Source organism: Phoxinus phoxinus (genome assembly GCF_949152265.1).
Source record: "Phoxinus phoxinus genome assembly, chromosome: 8".
In the NCBI taxonomy this organism is placed as follows: Eukaryota; Metazoa; Chordata; class Actinopteri; order Cypriniformes; family Leuciscidae; genus Phoxinus; species Phoxinus phoxinus.
The window spans coordinates 24,786,434-24,808,745 of record NC_136883.1 but is presented as its reverse complement, the minus strand read 5'-3'; the positions used below and the strand labels follow the sequence as shown (position 1 = coordinate 24,808,745).

The following is a 22,312-nucleotide window of genomic DNA, read 5'->3' as shown; positions in this document are numbered from 1 at the left end:
GGTTTATTTTCCGCATAGGCGGAATAGACAGGCCAGAAATTCGCCCCAGATGGCGCATTAATCGCTGCAAATGCGTTCATTTACAATGTGATTGCAGCGTTGAGTATTGTAGTCTATAACAGGCATGTCTGTTGAAAGTAATAGCCAATCAGAGGTGTTTAAGTTACCATCCAATATCCCTCAAAACACTAAAAGAGTTTATGTTTACTGCCAGTCCTGCATGCTCACGAAAAATCGGTGAACTTGCGCTGAACTGACTGACAGCTTTAGTGATTATAGAGCGCTCGTTGCTTGCTTTCTGTCTAATTCAATCACAATTTGATGAAAAGTAATTGTTTTTCATGAGACTTTCTGACTTTTCCTACTTAATGCTACAAAAAAGTTCTAAACTTTGATCAAATAGATTGTTTTAAACGTAGTGCTTTTATAATGTCTAAATATAAATTCAAAAGCAAAACCTGTGGGAAAAAAACTTAGGGAGTGGAAATGGCTAATATGAGCCAATAAGTGCTCCTCTGTCACCTTCTACTGGTTATAGTGTCTTTTCTATTTGAAAATAAAAGTGTTTGTTTCCATCAAATGTTGAATTTAAAAAATAAAAATGTAATATACTTTTATTTTGTCCAGTCTTTTTTTACCTGATTCTTTGGTTGGGTGTTGAGCCTTATTGATGGGGTTGTGAGGTAACTTTAAGGCTAAAAAGTTGGGAACTTTATAAACATGCCTTAAAAAAAAAAACTATACTGGTGTGCATCTTGAGGAAAAAACAATGACACCGACAACTTAAAACAGCTCAAACATGCATTTTAATATGGGATAAGACTTAAGCCTTGTCTGTGAAACCGGGGGAAAATCAAATAGAATGTAATTGTATGTGTTGTAAGTGTTCAGAACACGTGTTGTAGAATAACTTACTTCATATTCATCTTTCCATTGATGTTCCATTTGGAATATCTCTGCTGCAGTTGCCAAAGTCTATAAAAAGAACAACAAAAAATAAATAATTTTAATTAGTTAAGCACTGAATCAAAGTATATGTGATCATGATCAAAGCAACTCTGATAATGAGATCGTAAATTAAACATAAAATATGAATTACTGTAAAGCAGCATTATCTGGCTTACTGGGTACTACTGTATAGTTCATTTTTTATTTCATTGCACTTAAAAAAAAAGTTTAATGAATAACATTCTACAGGACTCAATATGTAACTTCACACACAGTCATACACTTGATCATCAAAACAATTAGACTGAACAAATATACTGCAAATGGAGACAGTTTGTGGTCATATAATGTAAAAACTACTCTAGAACATGTGGGTGCATTATACATTATAATGCATTATCTGTAAACTAAAGAATTTTGTTCCGGCAGCCTTGGTTCTTGCCCAAAAGGTGACACCAAAAAAACATGTGGGGCAAAAGGTCTAACAGGATGGTGGGTTCTGTTTTAGAAAAGGGCAGAAAAGAATAGACCAGAACAGAATAGAATAGAACATTCTTTGTTCTGTCACCCGGAGCTCTTGGCAGTGCAACCCCCGCACACACAGAGTCTGAGACTCTTCCCTGAAGGAAGCGGTACTGTAACATGGTATGACATTTTGAGAACAAAGACAGGGATTCATGAGTTCTCACTCTTTGACACATACAATATTTTAGAGTTTATATTGGGATTTTTCAACTCGGACAGAACATAATGAATTCTGGCACTATTTTCAGTTATATACGACCATGGTTAACCTAAATCTCCAATGTGTCACTTAAGAGAAAAAAAACATCCCAATTCTGTGCAGAATATATTGAATTTTGAATAATGTGTATTAACTAACTAACTAACTAACTAACTAACTAACTAACTAACTAACTAACTAAATAAATAAATAACACCTTTAACTAACTAACTAACTTGGCTATATTCTTCAGTAACATGGCAGTAGCAACAAAGACAGTTTGCGATAGTGTGACAAAATAGTTTACAATAACATTTAATATCACATTGCAGCCCAGTTAGAACCGTTAGTGTGTCTTAGTGTGAAGAACATTTTAATAATTTAAAAAACCTTTTTCCATTTTAACCTTCTTTTTTTCTTTTTCTTTTTTTCTTTAAATGTGTATGGTAATAATCAAAACACCCTCCTGGAACATAGTATGTAGTGTTGAATAGATTGAATAATATTATAATAAAAAAATATATATGTAAATCTATCACTCCAAAAAAAAAAAAAAAAAAAAAAAAAAAGAAAACCAGTCACTGATTCATTCATTATTCATTCAGTTAGTTAAATTCATTAGATTAGCACATTATCTCACGTTATCAGTTGTATTTAATGTAGCCTACACATACACAAGTTCATTACTTTTAGTAGCGAGTTTTACTGTATTTTAGCTGCAGCTTTTACGATTTCAAAGCTTTCCCAACACAGATTTTGACACAGTTGCGGAGTTAAAGTCGGCATGAAACGGAAGTTGCGATCATACTTTCTTCACTATTGCGATATATATTAAAGTGAAACGGCTTCTTGAATGAGGGACAAAAAATGTAGGGTGGGACTTGATTTTGTCCATCTGACAAAATTGATTGGATCAATAGATCGGATCAATGGATCATTGTTGTTTGCTATTGCTGTGATCTCATGTGTTGCTGGAGGAGTGAGGTTATTGTCACCCTCTCATCAGAGAAGGCATGCCATTGCAAGAAAAGTTATTAAAGGGAAAAGTTATTTTGATTAAAGATTAAGGGCATTTGAATTTTTAAAAAACAATAATGTGCATGGATAAGTGGGCATTTATAATAACCCCTCCAATATAAAAAAAAAGAAGAAGAATTGTCCATTTTGATTTCATGGTGAATTAAACTGCAAAAAATGTAAACGGACCATGCCCATATTCACCCTTAGAAGTAAACAGACCATGTCAGAGAGAATGTTCCAGAGTGATTTGAATTGCTCATGTCATAAAATAGGTTGTGCTCATGGGTCATGTCCCGAACCCATTCCCCTTATCGCACTGTCCACGTTCCAGTCAAATATTGACTCTCTAACAAAACATAAGTAAATGCATGAATTAATGAATTTAAATAAATAAATAAATAGTACTTTTAACACTTCTATATGTAAATGCACCAGTATTATTGGTTAATATCTGGCAATGAGCTCACCCTGTCTTTCAAAGAAGGCTGTGTTTCTGAATACTGAATAAGTGTCAAACATGTAAACACATTTCAGTCTATAAATCAGATGTTTCTGCAACTTAGTTTCAATGGTCTGGTTAGACAAAGTAGGAAGCCTTGGATTGTGAATTTTAAAGAGCCTGACTGCATAATACATCAAACTCTTATTTCAAAAGAGCAAAAAAATTATATGACAAGAGGATGGAATTATATGAGCTTTATTCGCTTTAAATGTCTCTTGGTTTGGAGCTTAGCAAAGGCTGATGTTAGTAATGTGAGCTAGTGATCTAGCCAGCGCAGCATTTGCCTTAAAAGTATATCAGATCTCATTAGAAACCTCAAAACCTGCCAACCAACACAGATACCTGCGATCAACAGATACTCTTTCAATAAAGCCATTACTGCTGTGAAATCCAACCCTTCAGCTTGGTATAATTGTGCACTGCCCCACTTTTGAACCCCAAAAAGTTCTGTAATTTTATGAGACGGGCAAATGTGGGCCCGTGAGGTAGGCCGTGGAGCTAACAAATGCATTACAGATGCAACTCACTCCAATCTGCAACACCTCGCACACCTCAAAAACTTTTACAACAATGACACCCATCTTCGAGGGGAAAAAAAATGCATGTCAACCTTTCTATCCAGACACTATGGATGCTGTAGACGGGCTCTCACACACATTATTAGAGCTGGAAGTCTGGGCTGAGATCCAGCAGTCTCTGCACCTCCTCTGCACAGTCTGGGAGAAACTAAAAATACACGGTTTCACACTCTGGCACGTACACATTTACACATGCGCCCAGCGCTTGTTATGCAGGATATGTAAGACTGCGTTCAGTTCTGACTAACCTTACTCCTATGACAGTAAAACCAGAGAAATGCAAAACAGCAAGTCACTCACACTCGTACAAACTAACTACAATTATAATACACCATTAGCGCGGCAACAAGTCAATATATGTCCACGCGGCATCGACGGCTTGCTGCTGCCATAACAACCGTTTGCTGGAGAGACTCATTAGTGGCCTGTGGTCATTATAGAGGTCCTTAAGAAGTAAAGGTTCATGGGGTTCATAATGGAAACTAAGGCTTAAGCATTTCTCCTGCTCGTTATAGAGAATAATCAATTACTCGCAATAAAGATAATGAAAGACGGAAGGTGAGAGTTCCATTCATTCGGATGTTACCTGGCAAATAAAGGTAGGGAAAGGTTGAGAGTTGAACTGATATGAAATTTCTGCAGCCACACAGCAAGAATTCATCATTCTCGGATGACAACTAGGCAATGTAATGAGTAAAAAACTGATGGGAGATTCCCATTACTGCAGCGAACACACAAAACATAGCTTACAATTGACATCAATAAACGAAAAGAAAAGAAGGTTCAACAAGGCGGTTTTTATTTGATCGATGGGGAGAAAAACTGTTAAAACAATAATGCTGTGAAATATTATTACAATTAAAGATAAAATGTGTTCTATTCTAATATAAGTCTTCAGTGTCACTTGTGTCTTCATCTTCATTTGGACCTGAAGCGTGACAGTTAGTTAATACACATTTTCATATTAGTTCATGTTAACAGATACAATTGTAGTAGTACATTTTGAGAATAACAGTTACTAAAATTAATAAATGTGTACAACTTTATTTTACAGTGTCCTTGTTACACGTTACATGTAGTTACTGTAGTAATAACTATACATTTTGAATAATTGCACGCAACTAACTCTAAACTAAACCACAATTGACCGTTCGCAAAACCCCGCCCTCTAACGGTTCTCGTCCAATCCTAGCTCAGCAACTGTAACTAAGGAGAAGGACCTCCGTCAAACATTCCGATTTCAGCAAGATAGTGCAATGATGCGCCTATGGCAGTGAGGTCTGCACGGGCTTAAAACTTGCTGTATTTTATGATTGCTTGCAACTATTATTAAAAAATAGGCTACATGTACACACACCGTTTCACTGCGGCACTGCGGCCCCTCATCAGTCAGCAAACAAGAGAGAAAAAAAGAGAAAAGCACGGACTTACTAACTTAATTACGAAACGTTGATGTGGTTGAACAGGAACACAGTCACAAATTCCTCTGGAACTCAAGCATTAAACTTCAAAACAAAGTTCGCGCAGTTGCAAAACTATTTACACAAATATATCCTTCTCAGTCAGTCGGCTACGAGTTATGAATGAAGAGAACCGCATCGAGAGTTGATGGTTCAGCGCGTCCTCTGATTGCAGTGTTGTGAAATAGCGCGCGCGGGAGCACATGCGCAAAACAGTTTTGTAAAATGATATATGATCAAATAAAAATGATTGATATATAATTTTACAAAACTGTTTTGTGCATGTGCTCCCATGCGCTATTCTGTCTATACTTTCTGTCGTGCCCTGGAGGATATGTCTGCTGCATTACTCCAAAACCAATCACTTAATGTGTGGAGCTCAACCCAGCCATGGCTATGGTTCTCAATTGTTTGACGGGCGTAGTAACAATAACTAAGGGGCGTGGCTTTTGCGAACGGTCAATTATCCTAACCCTATAGCAAGTATGGCCAATTATTATTAAACAGTACTTGAATGCATAATTACACTGTAACACACACATATAATAAATACATTTTAACCATACATCCTGTAGAAGTAATGTTCATTCTTAATTCATGGTAAAAGTAGTTAAAAGTAGTTGACTAATGTTAAATGAATCCTCATTGCAAAGTCTATAAATGTATTTTCCTCACTTCTGATCAATTTAAAGCGTCCTTGCTGAATAAAAGGATTAATTTAGTTTAAAACAAAAGTTTTTCTTATCTTAAACTTTCTTCACAAAAGTCTCACTGCATCTCGATTCTCAAAATAATAGATATATGCTATCATTTAATTAAAGACATTAAAGGTTGAAAAACTCCAGATGACAAACAGCATTGATCTACATCCATTTTGTAGGATTTCTAATCAAGCACTGAATTGCTAAAAAATTGTTCAGCTAAATGGAATCGCTTTAGGGTACTAGCCGGATTCGATTGAACAGGCGAACTGAATTGCTCATGACAACAGCTCCAGTGGCGCAGAGGCAAAGTGTTACAAGAACTAATGCGTTTGGAAAATCACAACCTTTGTGTGTTGAGGTGTATTTAGGACTGACAGACCCAGAAATAAACTACAGCCACGTTTGCTTGTTCATCCCCGCTAGTTCACTCTCTTCCAATTCATCAAGCTGATTACAGTAACCACAGTGGAGTAAGTCAATAACCTCACAGGAAGTCCATCAATACCTTTACTCCACTTTAATCTCACCAGACCAAAGAGAGAGAGGAAAAGTGGAGGGAAAGAAAAAAACATTTAATTATAGACAGGTGAGTGTCAAAACCCTCCCTGGATCTCATATCAAACACTGCATACATATAATGTCCTAAAGGGGTAGAAATCTGTGAATCTTATGTGGGAGCAGGTGTGCACACTTAGGGATTTGAATAAAACCTGCACTGTTTGTGTTGCGGATATAAATGATATGTTTTTAAGTAGAGGTGTGTTATTATAGGCTGGCTATGGTTTCCAAATGGAAGATGATAAAAGAGGTGAACAATCCCTCTGACTTACACTGAAGGAGGGATCTGAGCCATATCCAGAGAGCAGGATTTCAAAGACTTGAGGAATAGGCTCTTTTAACTTGAGCCAGTGAGTAACCACTTAACAACCACCCCGAACACCCTAGCAACACCCTAACAATCACTCAGAGCACCTTAGCAACCACAACTCAATACACCAGGGCATGGCAGCACATTTTGTTCACAGACTTTTTCTGAACAAATAATTAGAAATCCCTCTTTTTTGGGATATTTTGTGTCATTTATACATTTAAAGTCACATATGAAAACTTTCAAGAAGAAGACACCAGTGCTTGCAGGGCATAAAATGTAACGTTTTATGTAAAAGGACAGTTAAACATAAGAGGAAAAAGAAAAAATAATAATTATGAGGTATTATACAGTGTTGCTGTAAAAACACAAAAACACCAGGGGATAAACAAGTCAAAAACGCCTTGTTTCCCCCTTGCGATTAAGGTTGATCTTTTCCGATGCTAAACTAGAGACGACTAACTCAGGTCCTGTCCGTTCGGAATAAAGGGATTTTGACAGCTCTGTAAACCACAGCATTGCATAAAGGTGAAACGAATACATCTCTGAATAAGTGCTGAGAGAGAGAGAGGGATCTCACCGCTGCTATAATATCACGCCCATCAATCCTGGATTATTCTAGCCATGAAAACGCGTGACAAAAGAACAAATGACACTCAGAGGCCTGAGCTCACACGGGCGCATTCATCTTTTTTGCAGTTCGCATTAAGCCTCTCATTTGCTTCCAGAAAGCAAAGCTACCTGCTGCACACACACTCCACGCAACTGGCAGCCTCATTTATTCTGCACGAATCCCGAAAACCAGCAACAAACACCATGTTTTATCCTTGGCTCATTCCGATAAGATGCCCAGGAAACAATCTAAAATTCACCTTCCCGTCACCTGAATGCACTTCGTGACCTTAAAGCACAGTTGGTCCATTATTCGCGGACAAAGACCCGGACAGGCTGCGAAGTGACACAAGGCTATAAACTAAGCAAGGCCGGAGGTATATTGCTTTCTAATGGGAGACTTTGGCTGAGCGTCGTCATTGAGTTACGGCAGTCCGTCATAAATCCTGTTTGGTGCTGCTCTCTTGGGCAGTGGTGAGCTTCATAAATGATTCAAGATCTGATGTGCACGTCTATTCACAGATGAAGATGTCCTCTGCCCTGTGCTGATGGACTGTGGCGTCAAACCCCCACACTAATATGGAATGCCATGTCTAGCCAGATGTTTAAATAATGACGATCAAGTGTAATTATTTGCAATAAAAAAAAAACAAGCTTTGGCTGAAGTCAGTATGGTAATGGAAAAATAACAAATAAACAACAATAAAATATGATATATATATATATATATATATATATATTGAACATATATATATATATATATATATATATATATACAACAATTTCTTCTCTTCCGTATCAGTCTCCGACGCGCGTTCACGAGAGCACCATGACGCATGCGTGTGCAGAGGAAGAAGGTCATATGCTCTTGTTAACACTAGAAGTGCCAGAATTCCATAACTACTAGAACTGCCACAAGCGGTCAAAACTCTATATCTTTAATGATAAATACTCAATTGAGAGATTAATGCATTTATTGTATTAGGATATCTTTTAAAAACAAAACAACACCAAACTGTACATTTAAACAAGTTTAATTATACATTTATAAATAATATCATTAGTAGCCTACCATAATTATCGCACATTCATAACAGATAGGCTATATTTCCATATCCATTCAACATAACTCAGAACAAGAGAATAACAACTAAAAGTATCTTATTTAATTATAAAACATTTTATTTTAATATAATAACAGAGAAAATAGTCTAATAACTCGTATATAATAGAGAATATCTACGTAAATAGATAACGTAGTCAGGTATTAGCCTATTTCTGATCAACAAATTTAATCTAATATACTTTTTGTTTGTAGAAATTAGCATATATGCAAACACTAAGGACCGCTACTGACCTTTCTGTTGACAGTCAGAAAGATATAAGGTCAACTGCAGGAAATGTAACAAAAGAATACCGCGAAATTCAGTGCGGTCAATATCACTGTCTATGGCCGAAATAGGTAAATATGTTCATTTGTTTTTTTTGCCTTGTGTGTAATTTATATGAAAAACATTTTAAATTAAAATACAGACACTTTTAGGAAAGGTCAAGGATTTTATTTATTTAAGTTATTGCAGATATAAAATTCAAAACGGTCAAAATGACCGTCATGGCCGTTCTAGTGTTAACGTACGTTGGAGACTGATACAGAAGAGAACAAATTGTTGAATAAAGTCGTTATTTAGTTTTTTTGGCGCACAAAGTATTCTCGTCGCTTTTTAAGGTTGAACTGTAGTCACATTTTATTTATTATATATTATTATGTTTATTATATATTATTTATTTATTTGATCGAGACTATTTTAACGAAGTCTTTCCTACCTTTCTGGGCCTTGAAAGTGTTCATTAAATAGCTGTCAATGGAGCCCCCCCCCCCCCCCCCCCCCCCAAGCCATCGTATTTCATCTTAATTTGTGTTCCAAATTGGAACGAAGGTCTTACAGGTTTGGAACGACATGAGGGAGAGTAAATAATAACAGAATTTTCATTTATGGGTGAACTATCCCTTTAATTTAATTCCGGCTGAAGAAAGAAAGACATGAACATCTTGGATGACCTGGGGGTGAGTAAATTATCAGGAAATGTTTATTCTAATGTGAACTACTGCTTTAATTCAATGTGTTACTTGTTTGTAATTGTTTGGAAAACAACTACGAATGATGGAGCGATAGATAGATAGATAGATAGATAGATAGATAGATAGATAGATAGATAGATAGATAGATAGATAGATAGATAGATAGATAGATAGATAGATAGATAGATAGATAGATAGATAGATAGATAGATAGATAGATAGATAGATAGATAGATAGATAGATAGATAGATAGATTTGAAGTATCGTGTTGAGTGGATTCTGTGTGCGTGCCGGATTAACACCGAATTGGGCAAAAGCAGAACGAGAAGAAGTGTTACAATAGGATTATCCACTATTGTCAACAAGAGATTCTTTGAAAATTGCAAATGGGATATTCAAATAACCAGGCAATCCAGAGACGGCGGGTGATTACGGTGATGGAAGTCAGTAGAAAGGTGTCTTTAATAATACCGATTCTCCCCAGGGATATTCAGGCTGACAACAATGTTGCATTCATGACTGGATCTAAACACTGCTTTTCTTTTCCCCCAGAGGAGGTGAGAGGAACGATCCAATTACCTCCAAGACATTACATCTGGTTCCATTATTTAAGGGGCATAATCGTTAAACACGGCAGCCAACATTAGGTAGATGGTTTAGTGCGGCGCCTGATTGGAGAAAACCCCTTGGCCAATGGTAACATGGACATGACAGAAGTGCAATTTGGGTCAGAAAGCTCAGTGCAATTTGACCAAACCACCTTTATCATCTTCAAATGTGTTCATTCTTTAAAGTGCATGGCCACTAGTAGGTACTGTCATACTACAATGCAAATTTAGGGTAAACATTTGACCTATTATTTACCTTAATAAATTACTTCTGGTAAAAGTGTAAATTCAATTTAACATATTTGACCCTGGATCACAAAACCAGTCATGGACAATGCAGCACAATCGCCAACAGAAATGGAAACCTTTAAAGGCGATTTTCTCAATATTTCGATTTTTTTGCACCCTCAGATTCCAGATTTTCAAATAGTTGTATCTCGGCCAAATATTGTCCTATCCTAACAAACCATACATCGATGGAAAGCTTATTTATTCAGCTTTCAGTTGATGTATAAATCTCAATTTCATAAAATTGACAAATTGTTTGGTCCAGGGTCACATATGTTTAATAACATAAGACCACATGTTTAGGGAAAATAATTGGTGACACTTTAAGGTTTAATAAAAGTGCAATAAGGTTCAATTTGTTAATACATAATCATGACATGAACTAACAATTAACAATACTTTAAGCATTTTATAATCAAGGCTAATTTCAATTTATAATACACTTTTAACAACCTTAAGTTGTAATAAACATGAATTGCCAATAAACAAATTATAAATGAACTCAAATGAATAAATACTGTAAAAAAATATGTTTGGTGTTAGTTCATGAGACCTAATGCATTAACTATTGTTAACAGACTGAACCTTATTGTAACGTGTCATCATTAATAATATTAAACCAAAGTCATACATTTCACAATCCAATCAATCATGGATATAATCAAGCCCTGCCTTACATTACTTCCCACTGTTTATTCTGTTTCACTGGGGAAAAGCCACATTATGGACATTCAATGTGTTTTAAATACTGCTAAATGTTGTCTTTAATGTTAAGGCAATGCTAAATTGTACATTATAGGTAAAAACACCAGTGCTAATGTGGCTGCATGTCACGGTTAATACTGAAAATTAGCAAAGACACTGATTCCAGGACACACACGCCACGCTTTTCATTTGATCAAAAGCTTGTCGGGAGCTGTACAGTCCACAGTTCATTTCCCACGCTCTCAATGCCATGCAGCGTAATCTTATCTGTTCTGTGATATTCGGCGAAAAGAGTTTGATGCATATGGATGTACAGCAGCTCAGACAGAAGCGACTCGGTAGCAAACAGAGTGTGCCGAGCATACATCGCTCTTGCCCTGCCCTCATCAGCGGGCCTCTGGCTACCTTCACACACATGCCGTTATCGACAGCCCCTCGCTAATGAAGAAGCCGATAGGCTACAGCAAAGAGACAGATACGTCCCTCGAGTCCAACTCGCCTGAAAATCAATGAGCCATTTACAACAGCCTGCATCCTGTGACACCACACACCAATTTACAAGCACAGATATTAAGCCATGTAAAACTTTCACAGACACACACACACACACAAAAATACTCTCTGATGTTGGTTTAATCTTTGGCAGTATTTAACTGTAATTGAAAGGAGATAGACCTGTTTTGTTTTGGAAAAGAAATGGCAAATATATTCATTTGTTGGACAACATGATGAGAAATATTGTTCTTAATCATACTTTTGTCTAAACAACCTACATCTCTAAAACAAATTAACAATAAATAAAGAGAGAAATACATTTCTTAAAATAGGTATATTTATATGAGAAGCAAAACTGTATAACTCGTGAATTACATGTATTTTATCATACCCCTTTGGCAAATAGCTTTTTTTATTGATGAAAGCATAAACCTAATTTAATTTACAATATTAAATTAAATCTTGATGTAGCCTATGTTCAGTAATTTTTTCACCAGAAAACAAGACAAAAATACTCATTAAGAAAAATCTGCCAAGCAGATAAATTGTACAAAAGTGGTTCGGCAATATAAGAAAGAAAAATTGCAAATATATCTCTTTATTATCTCAAATATTTATCCTAGATTACAATGTAATTACCCCCTAACAACCCTTGAGAAAACCCCCCAAAAAGTATCAGAAGGGATTTCAAAAATGTCAATGAGACACAAAGAGATTTTAATATAAACAATTCTCACTATAGATTAAATTATGTGAGCTATGCTAGCCACATTTTAAAGAACCACACTCGTGATGTCTTTTGGCAATTGCCTCCTGGGTATCTATGAATGCATCTAACCATGCATCAAGACAAGAACAGAGAAGGAGCGGAGATGTCAAACGAATAAGAATCACAGAAAGAACGACAAAAAGGGTGTCTGTGGTTCAGACTCCAGACAGCATGTGTCTCAAGTGAAGCAGGCAGAGAATGCAAAGCATCCAATTTGGTGCATTGGCCAATAGAGGCGAATCTGGGAGTATTAGAGTAGAGGATTTATGGGGCTGTCTGTGGCCTAACTGAGCTCTAGGGATAGATTCCCTCTTTCCAGTGGCCTTTTCACAAAGGCCAGTGCACACTGGTGGGGACAATAAAGATGAGCCACCACCGAAGGTTATAACTCTGTGACGTGAGTGTGTATTCATTTATCTCATGATTGCAAAACACCACACTCATGACCACCCACACACACACACACACTCACACTCACTCACTACTACACTATAACAGCCGAAGCAAATCATAACAAAGTGACCCTAATACAGCATAACACAGCTCTTTAATGATCACTACTGAGGGATCATTTAAATAATTGAATTCCAAGCATTAAAAGTGAAGTCTGTGGTTTTTCCAGTGAAATAAATTACAATATATTTTCTCCCATCCCGAAATCATGTGCAGAGATGACTATACTGTGAATCAACCATAAGTTAACCTCCCTGAAGAGAGTTAACAATGCACGCTTACAGGAATTCTGTCATACACACAATTAAAATGGATATTTTTATATATTGATATTTGTATGCCATTACCAACTTGGTAATTGGTCTTTGTTCATTTACTTAAGTTTTTTTTTTATTTTTGTTTTTGAAATATCTTATGCTCACCAAGACTGCATTTATATGATCAACAATAGAGTAGGCTAAAACAGTAAAATACCGTAATAACTCTTTTCTATTTTAATATGTTTTTAAATGCAATTCATTCCTGGGATACAAAGCTGAATTTTCAGCATCATTACTCCAGTCTTCAGTGTCACATGATTCTTCATAAATCATTGGAGCTCAAGAAACATTTCTGATTATTATCAATGGTAAAAACAGTTTTGCTGCTTACCGTAATACTTTGTGGAAACTGTGAAGAACCATTTCTCTTTAATGAATAGAAAGTTCAAAAGAACAGCATTTATTTGAAACCGAAATCTTTTGTAACAATATACATTTATTTACTGCCACTTTTGATTCATTTAAAGCATCCTTGCTGAATAAAAAGTTTAAATTTCTTTGTTTTTAAATCGTACTACTCCCAAACTTTTAAACAGTATGTAAACTATTTTGCTTATCTGCATACATTTCAAGTTTACAAGTTCATACATTTTTAGTGAATCATTTACTCACCCTCACGTCATTCCAAACCTATATGACTTTTGTTTTTGAACCCAAAATTTTAACCCAAAATAAAAAATTAAGCAGAACTTAATGCAACGAAAATGTATGGATAACAAGAACTGTCAATCTCCAAAAATAACAAAAAGTCATACTATTTTAGGAGATAATCTTCTAAAATCTCATTCATATGATTATAAACGTATGGAATATTCAACACATTAATTGTAGGACTACTGTTATGTTTACCATTAAGGTTTTTGTTATTGCCATTTATGGAGCTTGAAAGCCACTGTTTGTAATAAACTTTCAAAAATGTTGAGAAAGTAAAAAAGCATAATAGGACCCCTTTAAGTTGGGATAGGAGAACACACACACACACACACACATTGACACACACACACACTGGGTTTTCATGTTTTATGAAGACATTCAAACTGTACATTCTACCCATTACCCCTAAATTTACCACTAAACCTACCAATCACTGAAAACTTCCAGCATTTTTTTAAAACATCACTTAGTATGATTTAGAAGCTGTTTTCCTAATGGGGACCAAAAAAAAATGTCCCTACAAGGTAAAACACTACTGGCATTACTGTATCTTTGTAGTGATATTTGGTCATAATGTAGGGTTTTCCAGGACCACACACACACGGCGCCATGCGCAACGCAAGTGTGTTTTTTTTTGCTAGTTTCAGCCCGACGCAGTTATCATTTTCACGTACCGCGCCACGTTGTTTAAATAGCAAATGCATTTGCGCCCATTTGTGCGCCCATGGGCGCGCTGGTCTGAAAACGAGGTGTGTTCAGGCGCATTGTTGGCGCTTTGCTATTTTGAGGCAACTGAAATAGACTGTGCCATTGACCAACTGAAACCTAGTCTTAAGTCAATGGCGCAGTATTATTATTAGTTTTGTTATTTAAAGGGCGTATTAGTAATATGTGCCAATAGCAGGTCCACAACGCGCGTACAGTCTGCTCATTACACATACAGGGCACTGCAGCACACAAACTAGCCAAATATTACAAATAAAATGATTACAGTGTAGAAGAGTTTTATTGTGTACATAAAGATATGGTGGAATCCGGCTTGTCCCATAGATGGTCTGCTCAAGCGCGAACTCATCCGTTTCCTCTCTGGAGACGCGTTCAGTCTTTTCACTTGCAAATTCCGACATGTAAATAGCAATCCGCCATGCCACGAGCGCAACTGGCTTTTAAAGGGAATGCGAGATGAGACTCTGATTGGTTTATTGCACGTTACGCCCAAAACACAGCCATTACTCATTAAGATTATAGGGACAACCCTTTTAGATCATGCGCCGGCCATTTTTCCCGTTGTTAAACTAGCAAAAGTGAATTCTATGTGCACTTGCGCCCTGCGCTTTAGTATATGTATCGTCAAAATCTCGAAATCACTGTTTGCATGGGGGTAGCAGTTTAAAATCCTTAGCATCATTTATTATACAAACCCCATAAACAAGCATTCAAAGCCTGATAACCTGTCAATTAAACGAGAATCTGAGCTGTGAATTTACAACTCCATTAGAGAATGGAGAAAAATAACCAGTGAATGTAACGCAGATGTCACTGAGCCGTCTGGGCTTATTAAAAATCCTCTGTACACAGCGTGCTTTGATATGAAACTGCTGCTTGTCCAGACACCAGAACGTGATCGTTTCAAGACAACCCCATCTGCCTGTACAACACATTCCACAGAGATGTGCCACGTTATGTCGCTCTATTCTACGTTATATCACCCTGTGCTGTGCTAAGACTGTGTTCTCTGTCAGCCGGTGATTTGAAAAGCATTGTTGTGCAGCTCCGACGGTTGATTACGTGTTTGTAATGCGAGTGAAAGTTCCTCTGGGCCGATACCGTTTGATGTGAGGATATTCACAGGAGGACGAAAGGCAGCATCTGCTCCAGACACACAGATTCAGTAATCAAGCTCTCTCATTACAAGGCACACAAACACGTGTATGCAAGCTGATATCCCGTACAGACTCACTCACACACACACACACACACACACACACACACACACACCGAGATGAAACACCAATAAACCAAGGCATGATACAACTTCTGTATATAACACCACTGAAAATAGAGCCAAATGACACCAGATAAGTGGCGGCTGATAGACGTTAGATTACATAACCGATGTCACAGTCTGACAGATATGTGTGAAAATGTACAGAATTATGTTGGAGAGCACACATATGCAGTGTCTCTTGGATATTTTCTCATCCTAAGCTCTCCTATAAGACTCCTACTATCTTCTACTAGAAAAGCAATTCAATTAACAGGAAATCAAATCATCACATCAAAACACATCATGAGTTTTTAGATAAAATGACTACAATCAAAATTCATATTGAAAGATAATTCGATATGAAATTCTCCATATATACGGAAATTGTGCTACCAATATTCATTTTACATACATTTAAAAAAGGTGTCGCTCTGTCCATTTTGATTTACAAAAAGATTTGTCTAAAGTATGCTGTTTTTCAAACTTTGTTCAACAAAGAATCCTGTAAAAAGACTTTCATACTTTCCACACTTTTAGTAAGCAGCACAACCATTTCAACTAATAATAAGATGAAAGTCTTTTTGAGCAGAAAATCTCACACTGACATCATGAAGAGTGACGGAACACTGAAGACTGGAGTAATGATGCTGAAAATTCAGCTTAGCCATCACAGCAATACATAACATTTTAATAGAAAACAGTATTTTAAATTATAATATTTCAAGTTTTTACTGCATTTTTGATCAAATAAATGCTGCCTTGGCAATTATAAGACACTTATGTTTCCATTGCAAAAGTTTAAAATCGAGTCATATCCTTTCTTACTTTTGTTGTTTTATTATATCCTTTTTGACGTGGGAGTATCCAATGCTAACGCTTCATGGGTTCATGGGTGTATATCCAATAGGAGATGTCAGTCAAGCAACATTGTTGTTTCAGAACAGAAACAAATATGTATGTGATACTGTAAATGTCACAAAAAAAAAAAAAAAAAAAATTGCATCCTGTTGAAATATGCACAGTGAGGCCAGGAACATACACACATGAAAAAACATAAATTTGGATTTCATGCTGGCTTTAAGTCTTCTGAACAGAAAGAGCAACCTTTGAGCAATAAAAGTTTCCTCTGGGATGGACTTCATGCCATTTGTCTGTACAAAAGGACATGTTTCGCCTGGAGGTGAAGGATCCCAATTTGAGACGCTGTCAGAAGGATTAGGCTACACTTTAGCTGTGCTTAATGATCTGACATAGCATGGAACAGGCAGTCTGGGATATATGCACTCGGGACAGAGAAATCATTTCAAGTGTCAAATGAAGACACACACACACAAAAAAGAAAGAATGTATAGAGACAACAGCTTTGCCCCAAGCCAACCCTAAATGACTAATTACTCTCTTCAATCCTTCGTGTACCACTCTCTCCCACATACACACATGAAGGTGATTTAATATAAATTATTCAGCTCTTAATTACTTTTCACATGGCCCCTACAAACAGCCACACACACAAATACATTAATAATTCAGTTTTTTGAGAACATGCGCACCCCAGCGCACATTATCAAACAGAAATAACACAGCCAGACATAATAAACACCAACACAACAGCTGGAGGACAAAGGCCACATCACTTAGACACCACCGCTGGCACTGTAATAATCTTGACAACATTAAATGGGTAAAGCACAGTTTAAATTATAGGCTGGGTCATATTTCACCACACAATTACATTTTCACCACAAAATGGTCAACATAACCTTCTTGGCAGGTATCCTAGCAAACATAGGTTATGTCTTAAAGGTGCTGTATGTAACTTTTTCACTCTATTAAAGCATAAAAATACTATAATATGTTTGCATATATTGAGGAAACATGCTAAGTTCACATACTCGTTTCTCTGAAAAACACTTACAGCCAGTTATTTTACTTTGAAATGTGCGTTTCCAGGCTGGAATGTTTGTTATTGTTTTGGTCTGTGATACTGCATGTTGCCAATTTGCCAATTTCCATTGTCCAATGCGCTCGTTCCTGTTGCGTGTGCTCAAACTGGCAACCCGTGTGAGCGCCGTCTAGTCTGATGAGCAGGTGGTGGGAGAAACGACGATCTCCGATATTTTGAATTCGACTGCAGTACCTATTTCGACCACTAGTTCATTCTTAAATACTGCACCTTGAAAGGGATACTTCACCGCTGGAAAGATGAATGTGTATTTAAATTGGGTCGTGTATATATATGGGTCGGTTACAGAGGCCAGTATCAAAGAATTGATACAAATCTAGTTGACTCGAAACTAAAAGACGACGTTTTATCGTAAATTTCCGTGACGAGTCTGCCCGGGCTCTTCCTCCTGACCGCCAGGCGGGTTTCGCTCCTCTGCTGCAGCGGCTGCTCCGGCCGCCTCTGGTGGTTCCTCCATCGTCGCGGCTGTTCCTCGCTGTGTTGCGGCATTTCGGGATGTCCGGGATTCGGCTTTTGGTTTCTGCAGTCGCCATTCATTATGTTTACATGCACGCCTTTTGTTTCAATCGGACTGAATTTATTCATGAACGCTAAACAAGTGATCGGTTGATGTGCGTTTTAGCATTGTGAAGCAGAATGCATGACCTGCAAAGCTGGCACGTACGTGTCAGTGTCAAATAATGTAATAATGTAGGCGCAGTGAATGGCGACTGTGGAAAGCGGAGCCGAGTCCCGGATATTTTGTCCCGGACGCGGGTCCGATGCACGGATGGTGGGGGGAGCGAGAGGCGGCCGGAGCAGCTGCTGCAGCGGAGGAGCGAGACCTGCTTGGCGGTCGGGAGGAAGACCCCGGGCAATCCCGGCCAGACATGTCCGAGAAAAAGAGGACATACGGTCACCCCTACTCCTCAGCTTTCTCCACAGTGCAAGAGCCTGTTAGCTTAGCTTTAAAAAAAAAAAGATGGCTAACACTGTTTGTACATTATGTGAGTGAGATCCCACCCACTATGAGCGGGTTGAAAACATGCGGCGCTTGCTCCTACTACTGCAGTTTTTAGCCTCTGGCCAGGAAATACTCCAATTACGCAAAATGAAGATTTTTGCGTTATAGGAAGATTTTTTCTAGACAAAAAAAAATCTCTCATCTCAGGGGGACATGAGGCAGGGAAGCATGGTAATTCGAAAATACTACTGGTTCTCTTACGTAGAGTTCTCTCCTACTGCGTCGAATCGACGCTGCGGGAAAGATATTTCTTTGTCGAGATTGAAGCCCAAAAATTAATCCTTAATTTTGTAATATGTAAAACGCTTTTCTGTAGCATACAACCCTAGGCGGAGCAATACAGCTCGCCCATTGGCTGCTCCGCCAGAAAAGCACAGCCTATGCGAGGCCAGTGACGCTGACCAATGAGGGCGCTTCGCGCCCTTCTGCGTCATCTCCCGCCAAAACAGGCGTGGCCTAGGTCTATAAATACCAAGCATAGCTGCTTCCACTCCGATTTTCTTTACTTCACGAAGCTACACGCATCGTTGGACCGGATTCGAGCCACCACAGCCGTCTGACACAGCACCTCAGCAGGACGAGCCCTTACCTGAAGCCGCTGGTCATCGCCGCCTTCAGCCGCCGTTCCCTGCTGCGCTTCTCCGGCGTGGAATATCCTTTCAGTCTTTGTGTGTGTTTTGTGTGTGTGTTCGCCTACTGCGTCACACATTTTTTCCTCACAAAAGAGCACGAGTGTCTTTTTAAAGATGTCTTGCGTTTCCTGCGGCTCCTGCCGAGCCGCGCTCATCGACGGGGACCACCACGAACTATGTGTTTCCTGCTTGGGCGAGGAACATGCAGCTATCGCTCTCGGTGATGGCGGCTGCCATCACTGCGACATGATGCCAATCGCGACTCTGCGGACTCGCCTGGCATCTTTCGCTGAAGCTGCTCAACCGCCCCCTGTAGCGCCGCGCCGTAAGAAGCGCCGCGCTCAGCGGGTCCCGGAACCTCCCTCCACGAGGAGCTCGCCGCCGCCGCCGCCGCTAGCTCCTCTCAACGTTTCGCTCGAGTCGCTCACCGACGGACAACAGCCGCAGCACGCCGCTTTGTCCGTTATGGAGGACGACCAGCAAGCTGTATCTGAGGGGGATGACGACTGCTGTTCGCTTCTCGCTTCGGAGAGCGAGGGATGGGCGAGCTCTGTGGATCTCCCCTCCCCCGCCGTTCCGGAACGTCGAGGAGGGAAGATCAGCATCGAGACAGAGCTGATGCGTCTGCTCACACAGGCCATGTCGAGCCTCGGCCTCGAGTGGTCGACGCCCGAACAACCTGCACTCAACCGGCTGGATGGCCGCTTCCTCGCTGGAGACCGCGCTGCGCCCCCTCCAGACACGCACCATTTCTTCCTGAGCTTCACGAAGAGGTAGCGAAATCGTGGAAGGCGCCTTTTTCAGCCAGAGTGCGTACTTCTGCCTCGCCAGCATTCTCCGTAGTGGACGGTGCTCGAGACAGAGGCTACCACGCTCTCCCTCCGGTCGAGGAGGCCGTAGCGACTCACCTTTGCCCACCCTCTGCTGGACGGCGGGCTAAGGGAGTCCTACCATCGAAAGCTTGCCGCACATCGTCAGCTCTGAACGGCCGCGTGTATTCCGCCGCCGGACAAGCTGCATCGGCGCTGCACACCATGGCGGTGCTCCAAATCCACCAGGCTAACCTCCTCTGCAAGCTAGACGAGGAAGGCCCGGGCGCGATCAGTGTTCCGGACTTACGTAGCGCCACAGACCTAGCTCTTCGCGCTACAAAGTCCGCCGCACACGCCATCGGCAGGATTATGGCCTCAGCTACTGTTTCCGAGAGACATTTGTGGCTGACTCTCTCTGAAATGGCGGAGTCGGAGCGCTCTGCGTTCCTCGACGCTCCCATTTCAACGACGGGCCTCTTCGGATCCTCCGTGAAGGACTTCGCGGACCGATTCGCCGAGGTACAGAAAACTTCGCAGGCCATGAGACATTTTCTGCCAAAGCGCTCCAGTTCCGTAACAGGCCGCCCTAAACAGCCGCCTGCCCGAACTCAGCAGCGCCCCGCGCCCGCCGCACCGGCCCAGCAGCAACAGGCCCGAGAGAGACCACGGTCTCGCTCCGCCGGACGCCGCCCGCCACCGCGTGGTCCTCGGCCCAAGATTTCACTCAAGCCCGAGGCCTCGGCGCCATCCTAGCCCTGCTAGGAAAAAGACGGTGTTCGGGTCCCGCTGCGGCCGGACTTCCACCAAAGATTTTCGCTTGTACAGCCCTAAGTTCCGTGTTTGTACCAGTGTATTTAGCAGCCAACAAACCGGCCGTAAAGCCCGTTTGCCTGCACACAAACGCCGTTTTCACGGCGACCCAGATAAATCTAAAAAAAGAGTTTAATTTCTGGTGTTCCGGCCAAGGCCGATGGTGTAATGTGTGTAACTGCAATGCCCACCCAGTGCCCATTCATTCACACAAGCACAGCCCCGTTCAACACAGGGTTTGCACACATAAAATCGGCTCATGCCGATTGTGCTTTGCATGTAGTGAGCGTGCCCACTATCCAGTGCCCACAACCACTACACACTGCACGTTCCGCGGTTTCTGTAAAAACGAAACTAACGAACGGTCAGTCAGTACACAAACACAATGTCCCCGGTGTTATAAATGTGCCCGCCACCAAGCGCCCACGTTTATTCACAAACATATCGAGCCCTACGGGACTCGTCCCGCGCGCTCTCTCTCGACACAGAGAGCCGAGCGCGCGCGGGATGCATACTGTGTTAAACATGCCCCCCGCCTCACACGCCACGGCGTCCATGTCACAGCACACGGTTGCTCTCGTGTCGCCGCCATTTCGCGACCAGGGCCCAGATTACATTCAACCCCTAGTCACACGTGCAGATGCATGGGAAAGACTTCCCGGGGTCTCAGAATGGGTGCTAGAGACTATAAAAAGAGGCTATTCGCTACAGTTTCATCGACGCCCTCCCCGTTTCACGGAGAAAGTCGAAACAACGGTAAAAACAGAAGTAGCACATCTACTTCGAGCCGAAATAGCGAAGCTATTGAGCAAAGGGGCCATAGAGCCTTTATCTCAAGCTCAGAGCGAAGGGGGTCTGTACAGCAGATATTTTCTGGTACCGAAAAAAGACGGGGGTCTCAGACCCATTTTAGATCTCAGGCATCTGAACAAAGCGCTGACAAAGCGAAAGTTCAGAATGCTCACGACCAGAGCCATCCTCGCGCAGGTTCGCCGAGGAGACTGGTTTATGGCAATAGATCTGAAAGACGCGTATTTTCACATACAAATTGCGTCACGTCACAGGCGATTTTTGAGATTCGCCTTCGAGGGCCAGGCATATCAGTACACAGTCCTGCCATTCGGCCTGTCTCTAGCACCTCGTACATTTACAGTGTGCATGGACGCGGCGCTGGCACCCCTGAGACTCCGCGGCATTCGAATTCTGAATTATTTGGACGATTGGCTGATTCTAGCTCAATCACCTTCAGAACTCATCCGCCACAAGACCCTAATTCTCGATCACCTCGAGTGCTTGGGTCTGAGAGTCAATTGGGA

General features: G+C 40.2%; 1 protein-coding gene across 1 annotated transcript in view; it reads right to left on the bottom strand.

Annotated features, from left to right (window-relative positions):
- The window catches only part of LOC307002415 (voltage-dependent calcium channel subunit alpha-2/delta-1), a 121,827-nt gene that overhangs the window by 73,992 nt on the left and 25,523 nt on the right, over nt 1-22,312 (bottom strand). Inside the window, exon 4 of the mRNA XM_079619997.1 lies at nt 916-975. Coding sequence (XP_079476123.1) covers nt 916-975 — 60 coding nt within the window. The remainder of the gene's footprint in view (nt 1-915; nt 976-22,312) is intronic.